General features: G+C 40.9%; 1 protein-coding gene across 2 annotated transcripts; it reads left to right on the top strand.

Moving 5' to 3' along the window:
• The first annotated feature begins 751 nt into the window (after window positions 1-751).
• On the top strand, window positions 752-19689 carry PDCD4 (programmed cell death 4). Of its 2 annotated transcripts, none has more exons than XM_027735305.2 (13): window positions 752-772; window positions 4479-4618; window positions 5812-5908; window positions 9279-9575; window positions 10015-10109; window positions 11789-11902; window positions 12162-12383; window positions 12645-12742; window positions 14244-14358; window positions 15099-15206; window positions 16365-16475; window positions 17583-17722; window positions 18910-19112. In XM_027735305.2, exons 3-13 carry the CDS (start codon window positions 5869-5871, stop codon window positions 18968-18970), a joined length of 1401 nt encoding a protein of 466 aa, XP_027591106.1. In that variant the 5' UTR covers window positions 752-772; window positions 4479-4618; window positions 5812-5868; the 3' UTR covers window positions 18971-19112. The 2 variants fall into 2 exon arrangements, with proteins under 2 accessions (XP_027591106.1, XP_027591105.1); XM_027735304.2 differs by lacking the exon at window positions 752-772 and adding an exon at window positions 3302-3526 and having other exon boundaries at window positions 18910-19689.
• The last annotated feature ends 431 nt before the right edge of the window (window positions 19690-20120 follow it).

The following is a 20120-nucleotide window of genomic DNA, read 5'->3' as shown; positions in this document are numbered from 1 at the left end:
GGGATTGCTGTGCTTGCAGTTCATTTTATGAAGGCACTTTTGTAGAAGATGCAAAAATAAAAGTAGTTTGAAGGAAAAGAAAGCAGAAGGCCAAGAGACAGGCAACTGAACAGAGCAGACTGATTTCACAGATATGATACATTTTTGCTGTCTGCATTATGTGTGAAAATTTATATTCCAAGTTACACAGTAACAGTCTCGACTGTAATCAAACAGCACTGCTAAGGTGTCAGGAACACAGATGCTGCCTATCGAAAATACTTAAAACAGAAAGTAAAACTTTGAAAAATCCGCAGTGGGGAGCACAAGGAAAATACTAGATGTTTCTAACCCAAGGCAGCTTCTGTCTGTTTTTCACTGCTCTGATACGGGAGGTCGGAAGACCTACGTGAGTCACCCCAGCGACAGCTCCGATAAACCTTGATGAAAAGCAAAGGCCGGCAGCAGACTGCCCAGGGCAGCCTGGAGACACGCCGTGTCTATTGTGCACTACACATCGGACGGGGGGGAAGGGCTGCTCCACGCGTTTTGGGGAACTTCAGCCAATGGATTCCTCCCCTGGGTGTTACGGGAGGGCTTGGCCAGCATGTGAGAAAGGGAGGGGAGAGTTTGAAAACAACCCAGCAGGCTCTAAGGAAGGAAGGCTGCTAGAAAGTGACCTGCTCGCCTCCGTGCAAGCATTTTGCTCCAGGTGATCGGCGGAGCTCGGGGTGGAAGCGCAGGAGGGGCCTGGCAGCTCCTCGCGGGTCCCGCTTGGCGCGGGTCGGCACAGGTAACCCGGGATGCAGGTGCGGGGCAGCGGGCGCTGGGCTGAGCAGCCCACACAGGTTGCCTCGAGCTGCAAATCCACCAGAAATGGTCGAGAGAGGGGCTTTTTTCCTAGGGGAGGAGGAATTTTGCTCTTTTGTTTTAATGGGGATTTTGGTAGTATTTTTGCTATTAGTATGGTGGGGGAGGGAGGGCAACAGGGAGCAAGCAGGTCTCCACAGATCAGAGCTTGGCATGTGATCAGCTGTCTTTTAATTATTGCAGGCAGTTTTGAGGTTAGAAAGGCAAAAAGAGGCGATATCTTTTAGTACACTGGTTGATACAATGGAAAAATACAAATGATCTTTCATGCACATCAGCTCTTTTACAGGTCACAGTGCTTTAGAAATCAGAAAATATGCACAGTCAAATCTAGAGGAGATTTTCAGTGATTGATAACTCAGCTGCTAATAGAAACATTCAGCAGAAGAAAGAAAAAACACACCATTTTCTTGTCTGGAGGTGTGCTGGATGGTTTAGGGTTTTTCATCTTCTTTTGACTACTGACCCAGCTTTTAGGCCTCTTGGAAGTGATCCAGTCCTAAATGTCACCAGAAAATCTTCTAGCAATTTTTTACAGTGCTTTAAAATGTGTAATTGGCATGATGTGGTATTTTGTGGTATCTTCCCTTGTGCAGGTCCTGGTTACTGTTTCAGATTCTCTGCCACGTCTTTGCTGAAAAATCTCTTTAAAGCCCCTTTCTGCCTTGCAGGGGAAGCTGAATTCCATGATCTATGTTAATAGCTGGAATTTATTTTCCAAATCTTGGTTGTGACATTGTAGTGGTTTGCTTGGTAGGCGCTAGTTAGTGGAGGTGCAAAGAGCAAACTAGGAATTGGTTTTTGATTGATGGGGAAACAACGTCTGCCTCTAGGTTGTGCATGAAAAAGTCTTGTGTGAGCACGTTGGACTGTTCTGACTTAAAAAAGTCTGGAATCTAGTCTTCATGAGCAAGAAAGGTTTTCTTTCTGTCATTTGTCTGATGGGGAAAGTATTTATCATAAAAATATGCAATCGTGCTGCACATTCTTTTAACAGATAATTGTTGTTTTAATTCTTAAACCCAGTTTTGATGATTCATGCAGAGCTGGGCCAGTAAATGAATTCAGAAGCTCTTACACAAGAGAACTTTGGCTCTTATTTCAGTCAGAAGTACACAGATTTGGAGTAGAATTAAACTGGAAAAATATATAAAAATACTATGAAAATCAAATCATAATCTGTTAACTGAGGAAGTTTCTCTCACTGGCAGCTGAAAAATCCTGTAACACACAAGTACCAGAGCAGAAGTGATCTGTGTTTGCTTCCCTCATTGAGCTGGTCTGCTGTTGCTTGGGCTCTCGGGAGTGACAAATTAGGGAGAGAAAACAAAGGGTTAGCTGAGTTTTTAGGAGAGACCGTGAATGGAAGCAAAACACGACAATGACTGTCATCTCTAATTAAGTGTCTGGCCTCAGGCGGTTTGCAAGGAATAAATAGGGTAAATGTAAACTAAAATAAGGTAGAAAGTTTGGAAGGCTGTTGGATGGACACGCACGGTCTGGCTGTCCATCTTACACCTGCACTGTGTTCAGAGTTCCAGCAGTGGAGAAGGCGGATGCAGCACCTTTTCCCGTCGATTGCCTGAGCAGTAGGAATCCTGCCTGCCAAGTCTGTGGAGTTTCCCAGTCCCCCGCCCAAAACCCTGTCCCAGTGCTGAAGAAATGGTAGAGGGGTCATGTGTGGAGGAGCAGCAAAAGGTCTGAAATCCCCTTGTTAGGCGAGAGAAACACGCACAAAAAAGAGATAATACGTTATTTTTCTGATGGCTTTAGTTCAGAAAAGGAAAAAAAAAAATGATTTCTAATGAAAGGGGGCAGACAGCACGCTGAGGGGGGGATCCAGGTACAGCTGTCCAGGCTTGCCCCGGTGCAAACACCCGGCGTCCCCAGGCGGGATGCGAGGAGCTGTCCTTCCTCGTCCAGGGGTCCGTCCCTTCACACGTGACCCAAACCCTGTCACAGGTGTCGCCCAGCGGTGCCAATGATCCCCCTAAGCGGAAGGATTCGGGCTGTGACCGCCCGGTGCGGACCGTGGGGGCTCCGGGCCGTGTCACACGGAGCAAATGCAGGCCATGGGCAGGTGCGTGTGCGGCGCCCCCTCCTCCCCATCCCGCACCAATGGCTCCTTCCCGCTCCCCCCGCCGGCCCGCCCAAGATGGTCTCGGCCTTCCCTCAGATCCGAACCCGCTCCAGGCCCCGCCCGCTGCCAACCGCGCCTGCCGATTGGCTGCGGCGGCGGGCAGGAACCAGCCAATCGCGGCGCCGACGGCGGCCCGGTCGCTGGGGTAGAAAACACAAACAAGCAGGGGGCGGGCGCGCGCGCGCGGGGGCGGGGCCGGGCGGCGGCGGGGGCGCGCACGGGCGGCGGGGACGCGCACGGGCGGCGGGGACGGGAGCGGGAGCGCGCGGCGGCGGCTGAGGGGACGCGGCCCGGCCCCGGCGGCCCTCAGGGAGCGGCGGTGCCCAGGACGTATCCCGGGAGCTGCGAGCGCATCCCGGGGGCTGCGGGCTCTCCCGGGCCGCAGCCAAGCCGCCTCAGCTGCTGCCAGGCCTGTGCCTGTGCGCCAGCCAGGCCCTCGGCCCCGCTCCCAGCGGCCTGAGCCCTCACTCCCTCCCGCTCCTCAGGGCTGGGGCTGCGTCGCCGCTGGTCCCTACCCGTGGCACGGGTTTGGTGCGGGTACTGAATCTCACCTGGTTTGTGTGTGTGTGTGTGTGTGTGGCTGCAGAACAGCGGCTGCAGAACAGCAGCTGGTGCTGGCGGGTCTCCAAAGCTTCGGTGATGGGGGGGGATGTTGGCCTAAAGCTGGGGAGAAGGGGAAAAAAGTGTATGCTGTGTGGGAGGTTCCTCAGGGATATTTTGCACATAAGGGAGGTCTTGATGAGTTCTGGAGGCCTGCAGCATGTATTGTTCCTAAAGGTTAATGTGCCACTGTTTGTCTGCTGGGGTAGAGTTACCTGTTTGGTTAAAGGAGTGGTGGTGGGTACAGAGCACGAAGCATATTTTATAGGTGGATTTCAGTGACTTAGGAAATACCCTTGTCTGATGAACTACTTTAAAAGCACTGTTCATATCAGTGATTCATCTTAAGATCTCTTGCAGCATTCGTGTTTTGCAGATGCATAAAGTGACTTCTGTCCATTTTATTCATGTATTATCTCTTGTAACAAAATCTGGGGGTTATTTATTCTGATGTTTTTAAGGCAGTTTTTCAACGTTGATTGGTAGTGCTTTATGCAAACTAGAAAGTGATGGGGTTGATGGGGTTTGGATACAGTGATGAGTACCAGAATCCTGAAGCTCCAGCAGATCTGGTGGCTTGAGTTACTGAAGGGTTGAGAAGGTGCATTGCTAAACTGAGGGTGTATCTCCTGATCAGTGTGACAGCAGGAATTGTAGGGCTCAGGTATTCTGTCATCCTTGTTATGAACAAAGTAAAGTGCTGGATCTGAGAAAGACAGCACATGGAAGTTGTATTGTTATTTACTATCTTGTCAGAGGTGGAGGATTTCGACCAGGGTTGTCTACAGGAAAAGCATTTCTCCACTTGCAATTTAGGACTTGATTATAAACAATGAAAGTTGTGATTATTATTTAATACAGGTTTTGTCCTTTGTTGTCTTTTTCAAAGAGGTGGATAACTGATGGAACATTCCACTGGGAAGAATAAAACTGTTCTTACAAGATAGTTTGCACAGATTACACTGAGACCCGCACGGAGAACAACCAGGAGTGACTGAGAACACTTGGACTCCTGAATGACTGCTTGAGGTAACTCATGGAAAATGTTTATCTAAAGAAGTGGTGTGGGGCAGGGAGGACTCTTATTACACAAGGCTGGTAACTTCTTGGGTTGGCACTAGGAAACCCAAGATAATGACAGCTGAATGCTGTGCCCTAAACCAGAGTTGCTTTATTGCCAACGGTCCTTGATGAGTCATGGGTCTGTGGTAGGCAAGTGGGCAGGGGAGGGAAAAACAAGGGAAGAGAAGAAAAGGGGAAGAGAGAGCAGTTGTTTGGTGTCAAGATCTTGCCAGTCAATGGTGAGCAGTTCTCGGGGCAACAAAGGATGAGGGGGGGGGGAAAGAGCCACTGAACTTTTACGGGGCAGACACAAATACTAATGATATTCCCAGGCCTACGAAGCGATTTGTAAAAATCTTGCAGGTGGAAAAGTGTATGGGGGAAATCTGAGACTGCTTAATTTCTTAATAAAGGAAATTTCCTTACATAAAGGAAAGATGCATGATGCCATCCCTTTCACAGGGGCTGGGGTGGTTTGTAGGACAGCAGCTACCGGGAAGAGGGAGAAAGAGTAACAGAAGAAGAGAAGTGTTTAAGTGTAGAGAACTTTATCCCTTGCAGATTTAATGGTTGTTGTAAAGAGTGTTTGAAGGGTGCAGAAGCACAGATGCGAAAGCTTGACAGCTGTATATACCTGTACAATAGAACATAAAGACTCTGTCCTTGAGGGGAGGAACAAAAATTAACTTGTTTTCTAAGGGCTGGTCTGAACTCGATAACTTGGTACCATTTTATCAGTATAACTCACGTGAAGGACGTTCCTCTCAGTGGATGCAATTATAACATTGATATTGTGTGCTCATACAGATAACGACTTCGGAGAACAGGACAGTCTAGGTTGATAGCGGGGGCTTTTATCAGCTAAAAAAAGGTGCATACACAGGGCTTTTACCCTTAAAATAACGGCTTTTGTTGCCTTTGTAAGCAACAGAACTGACAGCTGCTAAGACATCCAGGCTTAGAGGTGTTTGAGAGTGGTGCTTCTCTCATGCTACACCATTTACCTTCCCAGGAACTTTTCAGTGGTTACTGATAGTTAATTATAACTTAAAACCCACCGCTTTTTGCATTGCATTTTGTGAGTGAAGCCTTTGCAGCTTTTTACTTTTAAGATTTGATCTAGTGTTTTTCTTTCCCTAAGCTTCTCTGTTTCTGTTTAGGCCTTGGAAGGAAAGCATTAAGACTTTACATTTCACAGTCAATTCTGTTAAGCAACCATGGAAATAGAAAAGGAGCACATTTATATCACCCCAACAGGTAAGTAATGTATTCAGTATTTTTTCACTTAAAATTACTTAGCTGACTAGAAGTGTTCTCTGTAGAAAAAATGTATTACCCGATAATTTTCTAACAGTACTGGTTAAAAAAAACCAAACAACTCATCCAAAATTTACAGAATAGTTATTTCAATTTTATATCATAGTATCCTGCTTTATTACATTTATTTCGAAATTTATTAAAATAACAAAGTTAACATTTCTTTAAGTTCCTGAATAGTATTGGAACTTGTCTTCTTATCTTCTGAGTTCAAGTAATGCTGGCGTGAAGAAAAGAATAAGCTCAAAAGTAAAATGTGTAGGTGTGTTTGAGAGGTACAAATTCTGCTTTTAAGTAACTGTTTACCTCAAAATTAGAGGAAATAAAAAGATGAAGGGCTTGGCTGGAAGTGGGCTGGCATGGGAAAAATTTAGGACATATGTGTTAGGGACTGCTCTGAAATTCACTGTTTTGTCCATATCACAAATGTCTCTTGTGATGCTTAGTCAAGGTAACACAGCTTCATGTTGTTTTCTGTGTCTCCAAAGTTTATGATGGTCTGGACTGACTCCTTTATTCAGAGTTTTTGTAGGTTTAAATGTTTTTGAGAAAAAAATGTTATCCGTTAAGATGGTATGTAATGCAGTTGAGGTAGCAACGTGCTCCATATGATTTCTTATATTAAGGCAGGGTTAGGCTGATGTAGAAGATACATTACTTCTCAGCAATTTAGAATGTATTTGGATAATAAAGGGGAATCTGCTAGAGAGCTGTGTCGACCAAGTTTGGACAATTAAATTGGCGTGTAGGTCAGTATTTGTAGAAGGCTTTGTTAATTAAGGTAGCACCATAAAAGCACAGATTTTAAGTGAGTCTGCTGGGCTTAATGGCAGGGTAATAAGGTAAATTTGGGTAACTTCTTAGTATATAGCAAGCAAAGTATTAAAGTTTATAGAAAACTGTTATTGCTTATATATGTGTAGGTTTTATGATGCAAAAATGAGAAGCTGGAAGATCTGCATCATTTTGTATGTACTTTTAATTAAATTATTTTATTTTAGAAAATTGTTGGAAAATACTATATGTGTCCAGCCTGCTTTTTCAGGTAACTGATAGTGGAGGGCCAGTTGGTTACAGTGTTATGGAGAAGGAGGTTGCAGCTGGAAGTGACAGTGTTATATAAAAAATATTAGTTTAGTAATGCAGTGAGAAATATTAAGTATTATGGGTTGGATGTTCCCTGTGGAGGATTTCCGTTAGTCTTGAACCTGAGATCAAGATTGTGTAAGGAGGTTGGACTGTAGCTTCCCCTTTTATCCCTAGTTGCCAGATCCAGACTTGTGTTAGTTGTTGGCCATTTTCTTTGGAAACTGAGAAAGAAGTGGTCATTGAAAAGTGTAGTTTCTGGACAGCCAGGTCGCAGGTCTAAACTGAAGAAGTTCATGGGAGACTGGGCATGAAGAATTTGAGTGCATATTTGTCTGAGATGAGCTGGTTGTGCTGATGGGGTCTCCTGGGGAATGAGAGGAAGGAAACCTGTTCTGTTTGGGTTTGCTTTTTTCCCCCTCCGCTAGCTTTATGCAAATCTCTCATTGTTTTATTAAAATGTTAGACAAACTGAGAAAGCTGCTTGTGAGGAATCTTTTCCTGGATGTGATGCATGCTTTTCTCTTTTAGCTTGCTGCAAGCGTAAAAGGAATGCTTTTGTGGGAGTAATGAGTGGAAAAATGAAGCTTAGACTGGAATGGCTGCATTTGCTCAGCTGTAGCATTCGCATCTGCGAACATTAGTATCTAAAAGTTATTTCTTTGATCACAAAGGAGGCAGTTCCATCAAACTTTACTCAGTTTGTAGTGTAGTATCCTCTTTGATATGGGTAAATACTTTGAGGTTGGAAATATTTTATTAGCGCACTTTGCTTTCAAAACTATTTTTCATGGACCTGTTTTGAAGTGATAAAACACAGTTCTGAGAAGTATTGCTAAATGAATGTTTCTAATGAGGATGTATTGGTATGGTGAAGTGACACATTAGCTGAGTTCAAATACAAATTTAAAATACTTTTCATAGTCTGGGTTCATGGCAGTAAACTTTTCTGTAAAGCAGGTTTGGCACAGTTGGAAAACCAGCTGCCTCTGTGTGCCTTATTATTGCTCTTCTGGGACTGGAGCTATAGGTTGTGTCTTTGAGATTCCACTTAGTCTGCAAGAAAAGCAGGCTGTTCCCTTTGTGTGTGTGTATCTTTCAGTTTGCAAGGACTCCTAAGGTACTTACTGGAATGTAAATAGGTCCCCAGGTGCCTTTTTTTTTTTTTTAATGTTGATGAGTTAAGAAAGGGAAGAAGAGCTTAGGAAGGGTTTTGACTCTAATGCTCTCAGTACAACATTCTGCTGAACCATACAGCACGGGACACACACACACACACACACACACACACACACACACACACACACACACACACAACTTAGCTGTGAAATAGGACTTGAGGTCTAAATTTTAAATGTGCACTAGCTTCCTTAAAGTGTGAAGTTATTGCACTTCTTGGTGCTCTGAGACAGAGATCGTTAAGTTGTGAGAGAGTTTTCTGTTGGGTATGAAACAAACCTATTATATCTGATTGTACTGGAGAATAATCCATGTCTGTTTTAGAAACAGTCTTGATGAAAGCTACAGTGAGGAGCAATCCATAGAGAAGAGAGATCCCACTGTTTCAAAAGACTTTATGTATTCTATGAATCTTCATTACTGAACTCTCCAAGCTTTGTATTAAACAGCATTTTCCCTCCCCACCTTTAAAAACAAGATCTAAAAGTAGTGACGTTTTTATATTCTTCTAAGTCTAAACCATTGCTTTTCTTGCTAGTGAGCTGTGTTTGAAATTCCTTGAATTGAAAAAGGGGAATGTTGGTTGATGATTTAGGGAATTAATTTCACTTGGGTGACTACTCTTTTAACATTAGTGAGTTTGTAGAGAATTTACTGTATTGGCAGTTTCATTTGTTTCTAAATGAAGAGATGAGTGGGTGGAGTGAGAACTAGGCACTTAGATCTTAGGCACTGAAGAGTTCTGATAGTTTTTGTTTAACAAGGGTGGGGTTTTCTGTGGTTTACGTTTTTTAAATGGTTTATTCATTTGCTTTCCAACTCTTGACATATGCTCTGTTTAGGCTGTAAATATTTTGTGCAAGGGAATAAGGAACTCCTTATTACTGTGATATGTAGTCTTATTTTAAAACCAACATAATTTGCCTTAATGCTGCTGGAAATAGATGTTCTGTATAATGTTATAATCCTTTTTAAATGCGATGTGTTTTGGTATTCTGACATAAAAGTGTTTAACAGATTTTTTTTTTTCTGTCTCCTTTTTAAGAACTTGAGAATCTAAACGATGCTCCATTTTCTGGTGATGAAGAAAATGGTGGATCTGAGGAACGAAAAACTGAAATCAATGGAAATTGGATTCCTGCAACTTCGATTACTGAAGCCAAAATAAATGCTAAAGCGAAGAGACGGTTGAGGAAAAACTCTTCTAGAGATTCTGGGAGAGGAGACTCTGTTAGTGAGAATGGAGAGACACTGAAGATTGGAGTTGTACCAACGAGCCCAAAGGGGAAACTCCTGGACAGGCGATCCCGGTCTGGAAAGGGCAGAGGTCTACCAAAGAAAGGTTGGTGTAACTTAGTGAAGAGAGTAGCATGAAATTCTTGTATGTAGCAGAAAATCTTATATGTCTGTGATCAATTAACTTCTGCCTTTGAGGTAAGTACCTTTTTGTAGAAGACTTAATACACGAATTTGAACTGTTGGTGTTTCACAGAACTGTTACTAATGCAAATTTAAAGCATGGTTATATTTGAAAGTACAGTTTCAACCTTCAGTAATTCCTGTGCAGTTTCATACTGCTCCTAGAGTCTTACTGGAAAGTGATGAAAAGACTGGTTGCTGAAGTGAGAATACATCAGAGAAACATACCCTTTTCAGCATATATTGTTAGTCAAGAGCTGGGTACAAGCAGTGTTAGATCACTTTTAAGTGAGAGGATCTTGTGTTGAACTCAGAAGTGTTCTTTGTAAACTGGTGGTCCTTACTTTCCCATATTTTGCCAGGTGGAGCAGGTGGTAAAGGAGTCTGGGGGACACCAGGTCAAGTGTATGATGTGGAAGAAGTAGATATTAAGGATCCTAATTATGATGATGACCAGGTAGGCAAATAGTTTCTTTGCAAAGTTGTGTTTTATTTCCTTTACTGATTTCATTTGCTGTGATGGTTATATTAATGGAAGCTTGACCTTATGAGTTATGGGAATGTCAGCCTGGCTGCACTAAATGCTCAGTTTTATGTTAAAAAATGGATTATTGGCTAGTTAAAGTCAGCTGGTGTAGAAGTGTCACAGTGTAATACTCACAAATCTTACCCCCTGAGCTGTCTTTATGTGCCTGACTAAGCAGCGCTCCTTTCCCGGGTGTGTTCTCCACTGCTGGTTCCCATGGAGGTGGATGTTGCAGTGCTGCTCTGTGTTGCACACAGGCACTGTGTTAAAAATGCAACACAGACTTGCTCAAGTTGGGAGTTAAGTGGGGGACAGTGTCCTTTATGGATTTTTTCTTGTCCCTGTGTTCCCAACCCTCCCAGTGTCTTGTATCTATTTGGTATAAACTCTTCAAACACTAACAAAAAATAAATGCTGACATGTATTTATTTGGAATATGTTATGGAAGATTGTATCTTACAGCCATATTATTGGGGCAAGGGGAAGAAAGTAAAGCTCATTGGGCAAAGGAGGCTTTGTAACATTAAAAGGGAAACACTGATTACAAACACACTGTTAAAGTCCCTGAGATCAATATAATTGTAAGTTCTGTGTGACATAAGCAGAACAATGGTGGCGTCCTTTGAGTAGAGGCTATTTGCTGTAGCCATAGCTGCTGAAAGAGTGGTATGTGGGAATATCAAAACCTTCTTCCAGGATCAATTTTCCCTATAATTCAATATTTTACGTTAATAGAGATAGTCATTAAAAATGAAGCACGCAGAAGAAAGTTTAATGAAGAATGAATATTCCAGGTGACTTCTGTTAACAGAGGCTGGTGTGATGGAATTATAGGTTTTTTTGACTTCTGCTGTTATTTCTTGATCATGGAAAGTTTCTTTCCATTAAACGTTAGTTGGAAAACTAAGTCTTTGTTCACATTTCTTTGTTCAGATCTGTAGTGTTGCTCCAAATGTTGCTTCTGTAGTCTGTGCAGAGTAGGGAACTGAATGATAGCAGGGAGATCTGGTGTGCTGGAACTCTGCAGGACAGGTGATAAAAGAGGTAGTTGCTGTGTGACTCTTTTTTTCCCTTGGAGAATGTCATTGCTCACAAATATTCTGACAATGCCTTTTCTCTGATTCGTACATGGTATCACCTGTCTGGTCACACAGTCACTAAGGAAGAGGGAACAAGGCAGGGACTTGCTGTCAGGGATCCAAGCGCCACTTGCAGGGGAAGCTGCTGTGGCACAGCTAACTGTGCTGGCCTGGGACAGGAGCTTCTGTTGCTCTCCCTTCAGTACACAGGCTCCTGAACTGTCTGCTCGTGTGATGTCAGCAGAATCCTAGGAACAGAATTTGGAGTGTTAACCATTGTTTACCAGTAAATTCAGCCTTTCAGTTGAATTCAGGTAACAGTAAATTCAAAATACGAAGAAGCATAACATTTAGCCAGTATTGTCTACACTTTAACAGTAGAGACATAATCTGATATTTTCTGGTAGAATACTGACTACCAAGAATAAAGCATTAAGGATTTAGAAGATCTATTTCGAAAGTATTAGCACTGCATAAGATATAAGAAGAGACAGTACTCAGGGGATATGCTTTTGTTATCTTTTAAAACAGGAGAACTGTGTCTATGAAACAGTAGTTTTACCTCTGGATGAAAGAGCATTTGAAAAAACTTTAACACCGATCATACAGGAGTATTTTGAACATGGAGATACTAACGAAGTTTCGGTATGTTACATGCCTTTTTATTTCTTTGCTTTAGGTGGCAAACCTGTAGCATACAGGGTAATCCAGTTGCTAGCTGTAAATGAGTTTATAGAGAAATTGGCAAGAAATGTGTTATAAGAGTACCCAAGCAGTTACATTTATTACCTGAGCAGAAGCATATATGTAATTATATAAATATAAGCACATAAATATGTTTATTTATTTATAATCTATTTATACATTTAAATAATAAAAATTTTGTTTTTCAAATCTTTTTTAGGAGATGCTGAAGAATTTAAACCTCGGTGAAATGAAATACAGTGTGCCAGTGCTGGCTGTTTCCTTGGCCTTAGAGGGGAAGGCCAGTCACAGGGAAATGACGTCTAAGCTTATCTCCGACCTTTGTGGGACAGTAGTAAGCAAAACTGATGTGGAAAAATCATTTGATAGACTGCTTAAAGAACTACCTGAATTGGTGTTGGATTCTCCCAGGGCACCACAGGTATATTTCTAAATTTTTATGCCAGTAGTCAAAAGTTTTGTGTGGCTAAAATAGATTGAGTAAATTGAAATAGACTCTATATTTAAAAAAAATATCTGTTGATTTTCTTACTGTCTGTAATCCTCACCCAATTTCTGAGGCTGATTTTACTTTGAGACAGCTCATTTAAATAAAATCTGAAAACCAAGTAGATTATAATTACCTACTTAAAACTTCTTTGAGATTCAACGTTTACTTAAAAATGCTTCTGTTTTGTTGCAGTTGGTGGGCCAGTTTATTGCTAGAGCTGTTGGAGATGGGATTCTAAGCAACACCTATATAGATGGCTACAAAGGCACTGTGGATTGTGTCCAAGCCCGGTAAGTTTCTTTTCTATATAGTGACAATTTTATATTCCAAATGTCAAAGGTGATGATCAGGAATTTAGGACTTCAGGATAAGTCATATGGTTCTTTAGCTTTTTTTTTTTTAATTTAAAATAATAAAGAAACCCCGCAAAGTCTGCAACAAATCCAACAAAATCCAGAATGACGCAAGTCAGAGGAGAAATACTGAAAGTGCCTGACAAATGTATTAATATATACGAGTTCAGTGTGTCGGATTTGTTGTCCAGCTTATGTTTGAGGGTGAAAAATGAGCTGCAACAAAAAGTGGTTATGGAAGGTTTTGTCTTAGAAAAAGCTTTAATGTGATTAATGAGTAAATATAGCATCAGGACAGCTGCTGTAAATATGTTGTGAAATACACAAGGGATTAGCTGTTTTGCCTTACAAAGGTTTGAAGCTTGTGCAGTGCTTTCTGAGACTTTCTCTATAATGCTTTACTTGTCAAGAAGTGTAATTGTTTTCCATGTCAGTGTGAGAAGTTTGAAGGAGTAATTCCTAACAAAGAGGGATGTCTTAATAATGAGTCATGTTTTATTATTTTTTCTCTCGTAAGTATATGTTTCAGGCTTGATACAGAGGTGCCGAACTCCTGTATCTTCTAGAAGTGGCATTTGTAGTGACTTAGTTGAGCACTTTTAGAAGGAAGGGGCATACTTAGCTGCCTACCTCGGGGGTCCGAGTCGTGACAATTGTCTGTCACTTATACAAATGTCTCCTGTGATTGGAAGGATTGGAGCCTGCATTCTGCACATCTGGGATGCTTTGTTGCCTTTTTTATTTCTTGGCCAGTCTTTTCTGCTCGTTAAATCTTGGTGAATAGAGTTATTGTTATTGGCTTGCCCCCAGCATGAGGACTGGGATAACTGTTCCTTCTTTAGCTGGATGGTACATACTGTATCTGAGGCTTCTTTTTTTTCACCTTACTTCCCTTTTTATTCTTTTTTTCAACACACTGGCAAGCATCCCTAGCTTGTGCCATTTTTTCCCAACTACATATTTACCTTCTGAAGTGCTTTCTTGGCTTAAATTCTTAAGGTTTCATAATTCTTTAGACCCAAATGGAAAATAATATTTCAGTAGAAAAGCTGTTCTTCAGTGTGGCAGCAACTCAGGCCTTCTTTGTTTGAGATATACCTGCCAAGCTGCGTTCTTGGAGGAGCCAGGATACAATCCATCTCTGCATAAGAAAATATTCAGCTCTTTTCTGTGAGGATGTTGCAGGGTCTGCATTGATGACTCAGATCATGCCATCACAGGGTTGTTACCTGACCTTACCATGGTATGACCAGGAGTGTAAAGGTGGCAGAAAATTTAGGGAGCTCAGTTGCTGCATGGTTCCCATGGAGTTGCTAACCCTGACCTCTTCCCTGATATCTGGTAGCTTTGCCTGAAGAGAAACGGCCATGGAAGAAGTTGCAGATGCATTTTAATGAAGTTCTGTAATACTGTTCTAAAACACTGACTCTGCTTTTAGAGCTGCGCTGGACCGAGCGACTGTGCTGCTGAGCATGAGCAAGGGTGGGAAGCGCATTGACAGCGTGTGGGGGTCAGGAGGGGGCCAACAGTCCGTGAAACACCTGGTTAAAGAGGTCGGTTTTGTTTTGTTATTTGGGTTTTTTCTTTTTTATAATTCATTTATACAAAGTAGTGTTTAAAAACTGATATAGGTAATTTTGTTGATTTTGTAGTATTTGTCACTGGTGGGAACATGCTAGTACAATAATATTCTATATTGCAAGTGTATGTTTATTTTTGCTTTAAGCAAAACTTTTAAGCATTTAGCTTTTTAAGAGCTCACAATATAAAATGCTGAAGTAATTAGAAGAATGAAACTGGCTAAACTAGATAAACTAATATTTTTTGGCATTGCTGATCAAAAGCACAGTAACAACTGTGAAAAAAGAGAGAGGCAGAAACAGGAGTGTTTAGGGATCCATTCTGTGAAGTAAGCAAGTTTAAAGGAAATAATAAAAATAATGTCTAGGCTGTGAGTGTAACAGATGACAGGAGGAGGCGTTCAAGGGAGCAGATAAACTTAATGGCACCCATATTAACTTTCTATGGTGATACAACACAGCTTATAAAGCAATGGTTTTGGTGCTTGTGCATTAGCACTGTGGGTAGGTATTTGGCTTACACTTTGTTTCAGGTTACTGATAACGTCTCAATTTAATTAATGCCGGAATTTAATTACATTTATAAAAAGACTGGAAGCAAGTTTGAAGAACTAACTTGCTGCTGGGTTGATTGTGGATTATCAAAACAGTTGACAGGTTTTAAATTTATCTAATTAATGTTGGGATTTTTTGTTTGTTTTAAAATTCAATAGATTGATATGTTGCTGAAAGAGTATTTGCTTTCCGGAGATGTACTGGAAGCTGAGCGTTGCCTTCAGGAACTGGAAGTACCCCATTTTCACCATGAACTTGTATATGAAGTAAGGAGAAATCAGAGTCCCTTTAATAATTGTCAGCAATTTGATGTGGGCATGCAAATAATATAACTGGAATTTGAAGCTCAGGTTGCTTGTTCTGTTATTTGAATAACTAAATTGTTTCATGTAAAGTTAATGGTTTGTGTGCTCATTTTTGTGTGTATTGTGCAACAAGTAAGCTGCTGCTGACTCTGGGAAGATCCAGAACTAATTTTGGGGGGGTTAAATAGTTGAATTCATATTATGATATGAATTCTCCTGAAAAATGAGAGCTCAGTTTATTTTCTGCTGTGGAATAGCAGCAAAAAGAACTCCCAGTGCTCTGTTTTGTTTTGTTTTTTTTTTGTTTTGTTTTGTTTGTTTGTTTGTTTGTTTGTTTGTTTTTTGTGCTTGGTTTTGTTTTGGTTTGGTTTTTGTTGGGTTTTTTTGGTTTTTTTTTTTTTAGTTTCAGATATCTGGGTATTCTAATGGGTGTTACCTGTTTTTGTTAAGTTATAGAGCTTCCTTTTTCAGGGTGGGATTGTTTCATCTAGCAGATTTGTAAAAGCTCTGAGATATTTCAGACCCAGACTATATGGGAGACTGTTACCATTTGTACTCTTTTATCTGCCAGATTGGGAAATGGTTGTTTACCAATAAAGCTGAACACCCACAATCTACAAAATTTCCTTTGCAGTAAATTGACTCGTTTTAGAAAATTCTTTCACAATAGAAAACCAGAATCATTTCAGTTGATGTGGGTCGTGAAGATTTATAGATTTTAAACTTCTTAGTTCTTCTGAAATCACAGATACAAAAAACCTATGGATACAAAATTAATTTCACAAAATTAATTATATGCCATCTGTACTGCAGCAGCCAGATGGATACAGTCATGTAGTTCTGAAACCAGAGACAGAAAGGTAATAGTTCTCACTCTGTCTGGTCCTTTCTGGTTTTTCATACCTTTTATCTTATCTAAAGAACTTTTCATCAGTTTTCATTTTCAAATAATAATAATAACAATAAACTGACATTATGAGTGTATGTAACAAATGGACTTGTTTCCCCAGAAAATGCCTAATAACGCATTCATTCCATTTTGCACTTCATATACTTACACACCATGTACCTGAGCCACTGTTTTCTTTTTAGTCAGAACACTTGTATGATTTGTTTTAGGCCATTGTGCTGGTTTTGGAGTCAACTGGAGAAAAGACCTTTCAAATGATACTGGATTTGTTGAAGACTCTCTGGAAGTCGTCTGTCATTACTGTGGACCAAATGAAAAGAGTGAGTATGGCACGTAGAGAATTCTGTGTTAGGTCTTCCAAAATTTCTGTAGTTTCTACCTTCATTCTACCTTCATTTAAGTACTACTTGCAGTCTATTGCTGACTGCTAGGTTGTTTGTTTTTTTTTTTGCATTCTCCATGGCCATTCTGTATCCCATACAAATAATTTGTTGCTTATGGGAATGGCCTCAAGTTGTGCCAGGGAAGCTTTAGATTGGGTATTAGGAAAATATTCCTCACCAAAAGGTTTGTCAAACATTGGAACAGGTTGCCAGGGGATCTCTGGAGGGATTTAAGACGTGCAGAGGGGGCACTTGGTGGACTTGGCAGTGCTGGGTTAATGGTTGGACCCAATGATTTTAGAGGTCTTCTCCAACCTAAATGATTCTGTGATGTATGTACTTTATGCAGTTAAATGGTTAAAATGAATAATTTAAAACTCTGTAATATTGCTTCACTTTTAAATTTATCTTTTATTTGGTAGTTCTTCCTAATTAAAGTAGTACAATAAAGGCCCATTAATTACAGTGTCAGTTAGAACGGTGTATAGAAACTAGTTTTACACAGCTGGAGTCAGCCATGGCTTTGCTTCTTGGTATGAGTATGGGACAGCAGTTCTGTCCCAGGGCACAGAACTGGGTACCACACCAGGACTTAGGGCAGAATTTACCCAGCTGTGATGAAGTCACCTCTGGTTGTAACCATTGTTTCTCTTGCTCCATAAACTTGTGGTGGTGATTTGTGGCCACATTTTGTTCATTTACATGGAAGACATACCAAATTTTCTTCCCATGTTACTACCCATGTCGTAGCAGCCAGGCTAACATACAGATTTTGTACTGTCTGGATTTCTGACTTCTAAAGAAGTTAAAAACTCAGCTGGTGTTTTTATGAAGGTAGGTAGTTGCACAATACCCTGGTATTGGCTGGTATTATACCTTGTTTTTTCACTGACTGGCAGCTGCTCTGCTTCAGGTTTGTTGAAACTGTCCATGGTATGTGTGAAACCATATTGAAAAATAAATCCTCTGAGTGCAGAAGCGTATTTAAAAATTGTAATAAAATTGTAGAATAACCAGATCATTATTTGAATCCTTGTACTGCAGGGCTATGAACGAGTTTACTGTGAAATCCCAGACATTAACCTGGATGTGCCACACTCCTATTCCGTGCTTGAGCGGTTTGTAGAGGAATGCTTTCAGGCTGGAATTATCTCCAAACCACTGAGAGACCTCTGCCCTTCAAGGTACTTGTTTCATTGTAGATGGTGAAGGCACTGCTTTCTTCCTTTTGTGGGTAACAGAAAGCAGGATCTTGTGACCACAGTATTACAGATTGGAAGTGGAAACTATGGAGGATGGACAGAGAGTTGAATTGGTAAAAAGTTTATTAAGAAGCTGCACTGATGTGAGACCTATTATGTGGAGGCTGGGATAAATAGTTGAGGGGAGTCAGCCTCTGGTGAGTCCCAGGCAGCACCTCAGTGCTCCCCAGAGGATGAGGGCTGCCTCTCCTCTGGATTGCTGACTTGCTTGATAGAAATGAGTGCAGCACCGAGATGGAAGATTCAGGTGTCACAATGATCCATGTAGGTGACAGTGGAAAACTGTCAGCTACAGTGGGGCAATCCCCCCCAAAAAAAATCCTTTAAAAATGGTTTAAACTTACCAAACAGCATGAATAGAGTTCTAAGATGAGACAACCAGTTCTAATCTTTATGTCAGGACACTAATGTGAGGTAAGTTCTATACACCCAATCCCTCATATCTATCTGTCATGTGGTTTGTATAGTGCTTTTGGTTTGTTGTTGTTTACTTACTTATGGCATAATTAATTCTGTTTGAACTGTTTAATCAGTCTGCTGTTTTCTCCTTAATGGTCACAATACAATTAACCAGTATCATTTCCTGTGGGGAATACATGTAAATACATGTAAATTTTTAAATGTGATGTCAGAACTATTATTCATAGTTTTATGCATTGGGAATACTATTTATTCGACAGATCTTTTCCAGTTTAGGTGTTTTGTTAGAGTTCTTAAACCATCTTGACAGCTTGTGATAAATTTGGATCTTGAAATGTTAGTGTCTTTATCAAGAACAGCCTCCATTTGTGAACTTTACACTTAAAACTGTGTTTGTGTGTGTCTTGGTATCAAATGCTTTGCAAGTTTGGGATGTGGGAGGGTTGAGAGTCATCACTGCATCAAAAGCTTGATTATATTTCAGTTACCATTAGTATGCTGAGAGGCATTTTTGGCTTTTGTGCTTCAGTTTTGGGTAGAAAACTGCCATTCCTAGGTTTTACTGTGATCACTGCTAACCCTGCTGAACTTGCACACCTTATATTTGACTCCCAAGAAGGTTCCTCTTAGGGATAAAAACCAAGCAATGCTACGCTCAGTTACTGAAGATATTTTCTACTTTCTTACAGGGGCAGAAAGCGTTTCGTGAGCGAAGGAGATGGAGGTCGTCTTAAGCTGGAAAGCTACTGAATGTGAGAACTGACTCCTGAAGCCTTACAAGTTTAAAGGGAACATAGCTAGCTATCTATATATACAAACACGCATGCTTCTTCCGTGTGTGTATGTATATATGTATACACATATATAATATACCAAATCTGAGAGTTGCTTAGCACAGTTCGTATTTTTTTAAAAGCACATGTTTTGGGTACAAATTGTTTTTTTTTGTTTTGTTTTGGGTTTTTTTGGTTTGGTTTTTTTTTTTTTTTTAAATAGTTTTGTAAATTTCAGAAAGAAGTGTTCTTTCTTTGGGCATAAATAGTAGAACAACTGGCCACTGCTGTGGTGGTGCCTTCAAATAAGCTATCTCTGTACGTGCCATGTTTATGACCTAATCATTCCCCATGTGCATCCATGTCCGACTGCTGCGCGCTCTTTCCAGGACAGTGCTGTCATCATAAAAATCACTGTTTATACTAAGCTTTATAGAAGGGTCAAGTTGAGCTGCTGTGATCCCATTTCCATTGCTGCTGAAGAAATACTGTGCTTTGGGAGGAAAAAAAAATAGAAGTTTCTTTGTTTTAAAGAGCCCAAGAAAATAAAGAGTTGGATCATAAAGATAAATTCATCTTTTTCAGGGGAGAACACTGGTTGGTTTCACCCCCCGTGTACCGAACTTGTCTTTTTTTTCTATGTAACTGGAAAAGTGAAAAGTTCTGGTAAAACATATTAAAAATATTTTTTGTGAAGCTCTTGTTTGTGCCTCCTTTTTATTTCTTTTAAACAGAACAAATTTAACTGTGTTCAAATCTCTGAAGTGTGTGCAATTCGGCAGTACATCTAACACCGCCCTTTGGTATTGCAGTCAGCGTGAGAGCACTGAGTAATTAAACTCATGGTAAGTATTTACCAGATCTGTTTTTGAAAACGCAAGTGCCTGGCGTAGGAGCGTCCAGGCTGGCACAGATACTGTGAACGTGTCTGTACAGCAAAGCTCTGCCAAGCCCTTGCTCAACAAGAAGATGAATCTAAGGAATACTCGTGTACAGGAACACAGTGGAGCCTCTCCTGTGTTTTTCAGTTTCATGTCAAGATTTGAGGTGTTCAGAAGTGCTGGGAAGTAGCCCTTCCAGGCCCGGGAACACGACGTGCTCCAGCAGACAAGCGATGCCCTGCTTAA

Source organism: Pipra filicauda, unplaced genomic scaffold, assembly GCF_003945595.2.
Source record: "Pipra filicauda isolate LSUMZ 115617 unplaced genomic scaffold, ASM394559v2 scaffold213_size2393758_pilon, whole genome shotgun sequence".
Classification (NCBI taxonomy): Eukaryota; Metazoa; Chordata; class Aves; order Passeriformes; family Pipridae; genus Pipra; species Pipra filicauda.
The sequence above is the reverse complement of the archived record's forward strand: the minus strand, read 5'-3'. Positions and strand labels throughout refer to the sequence as shown.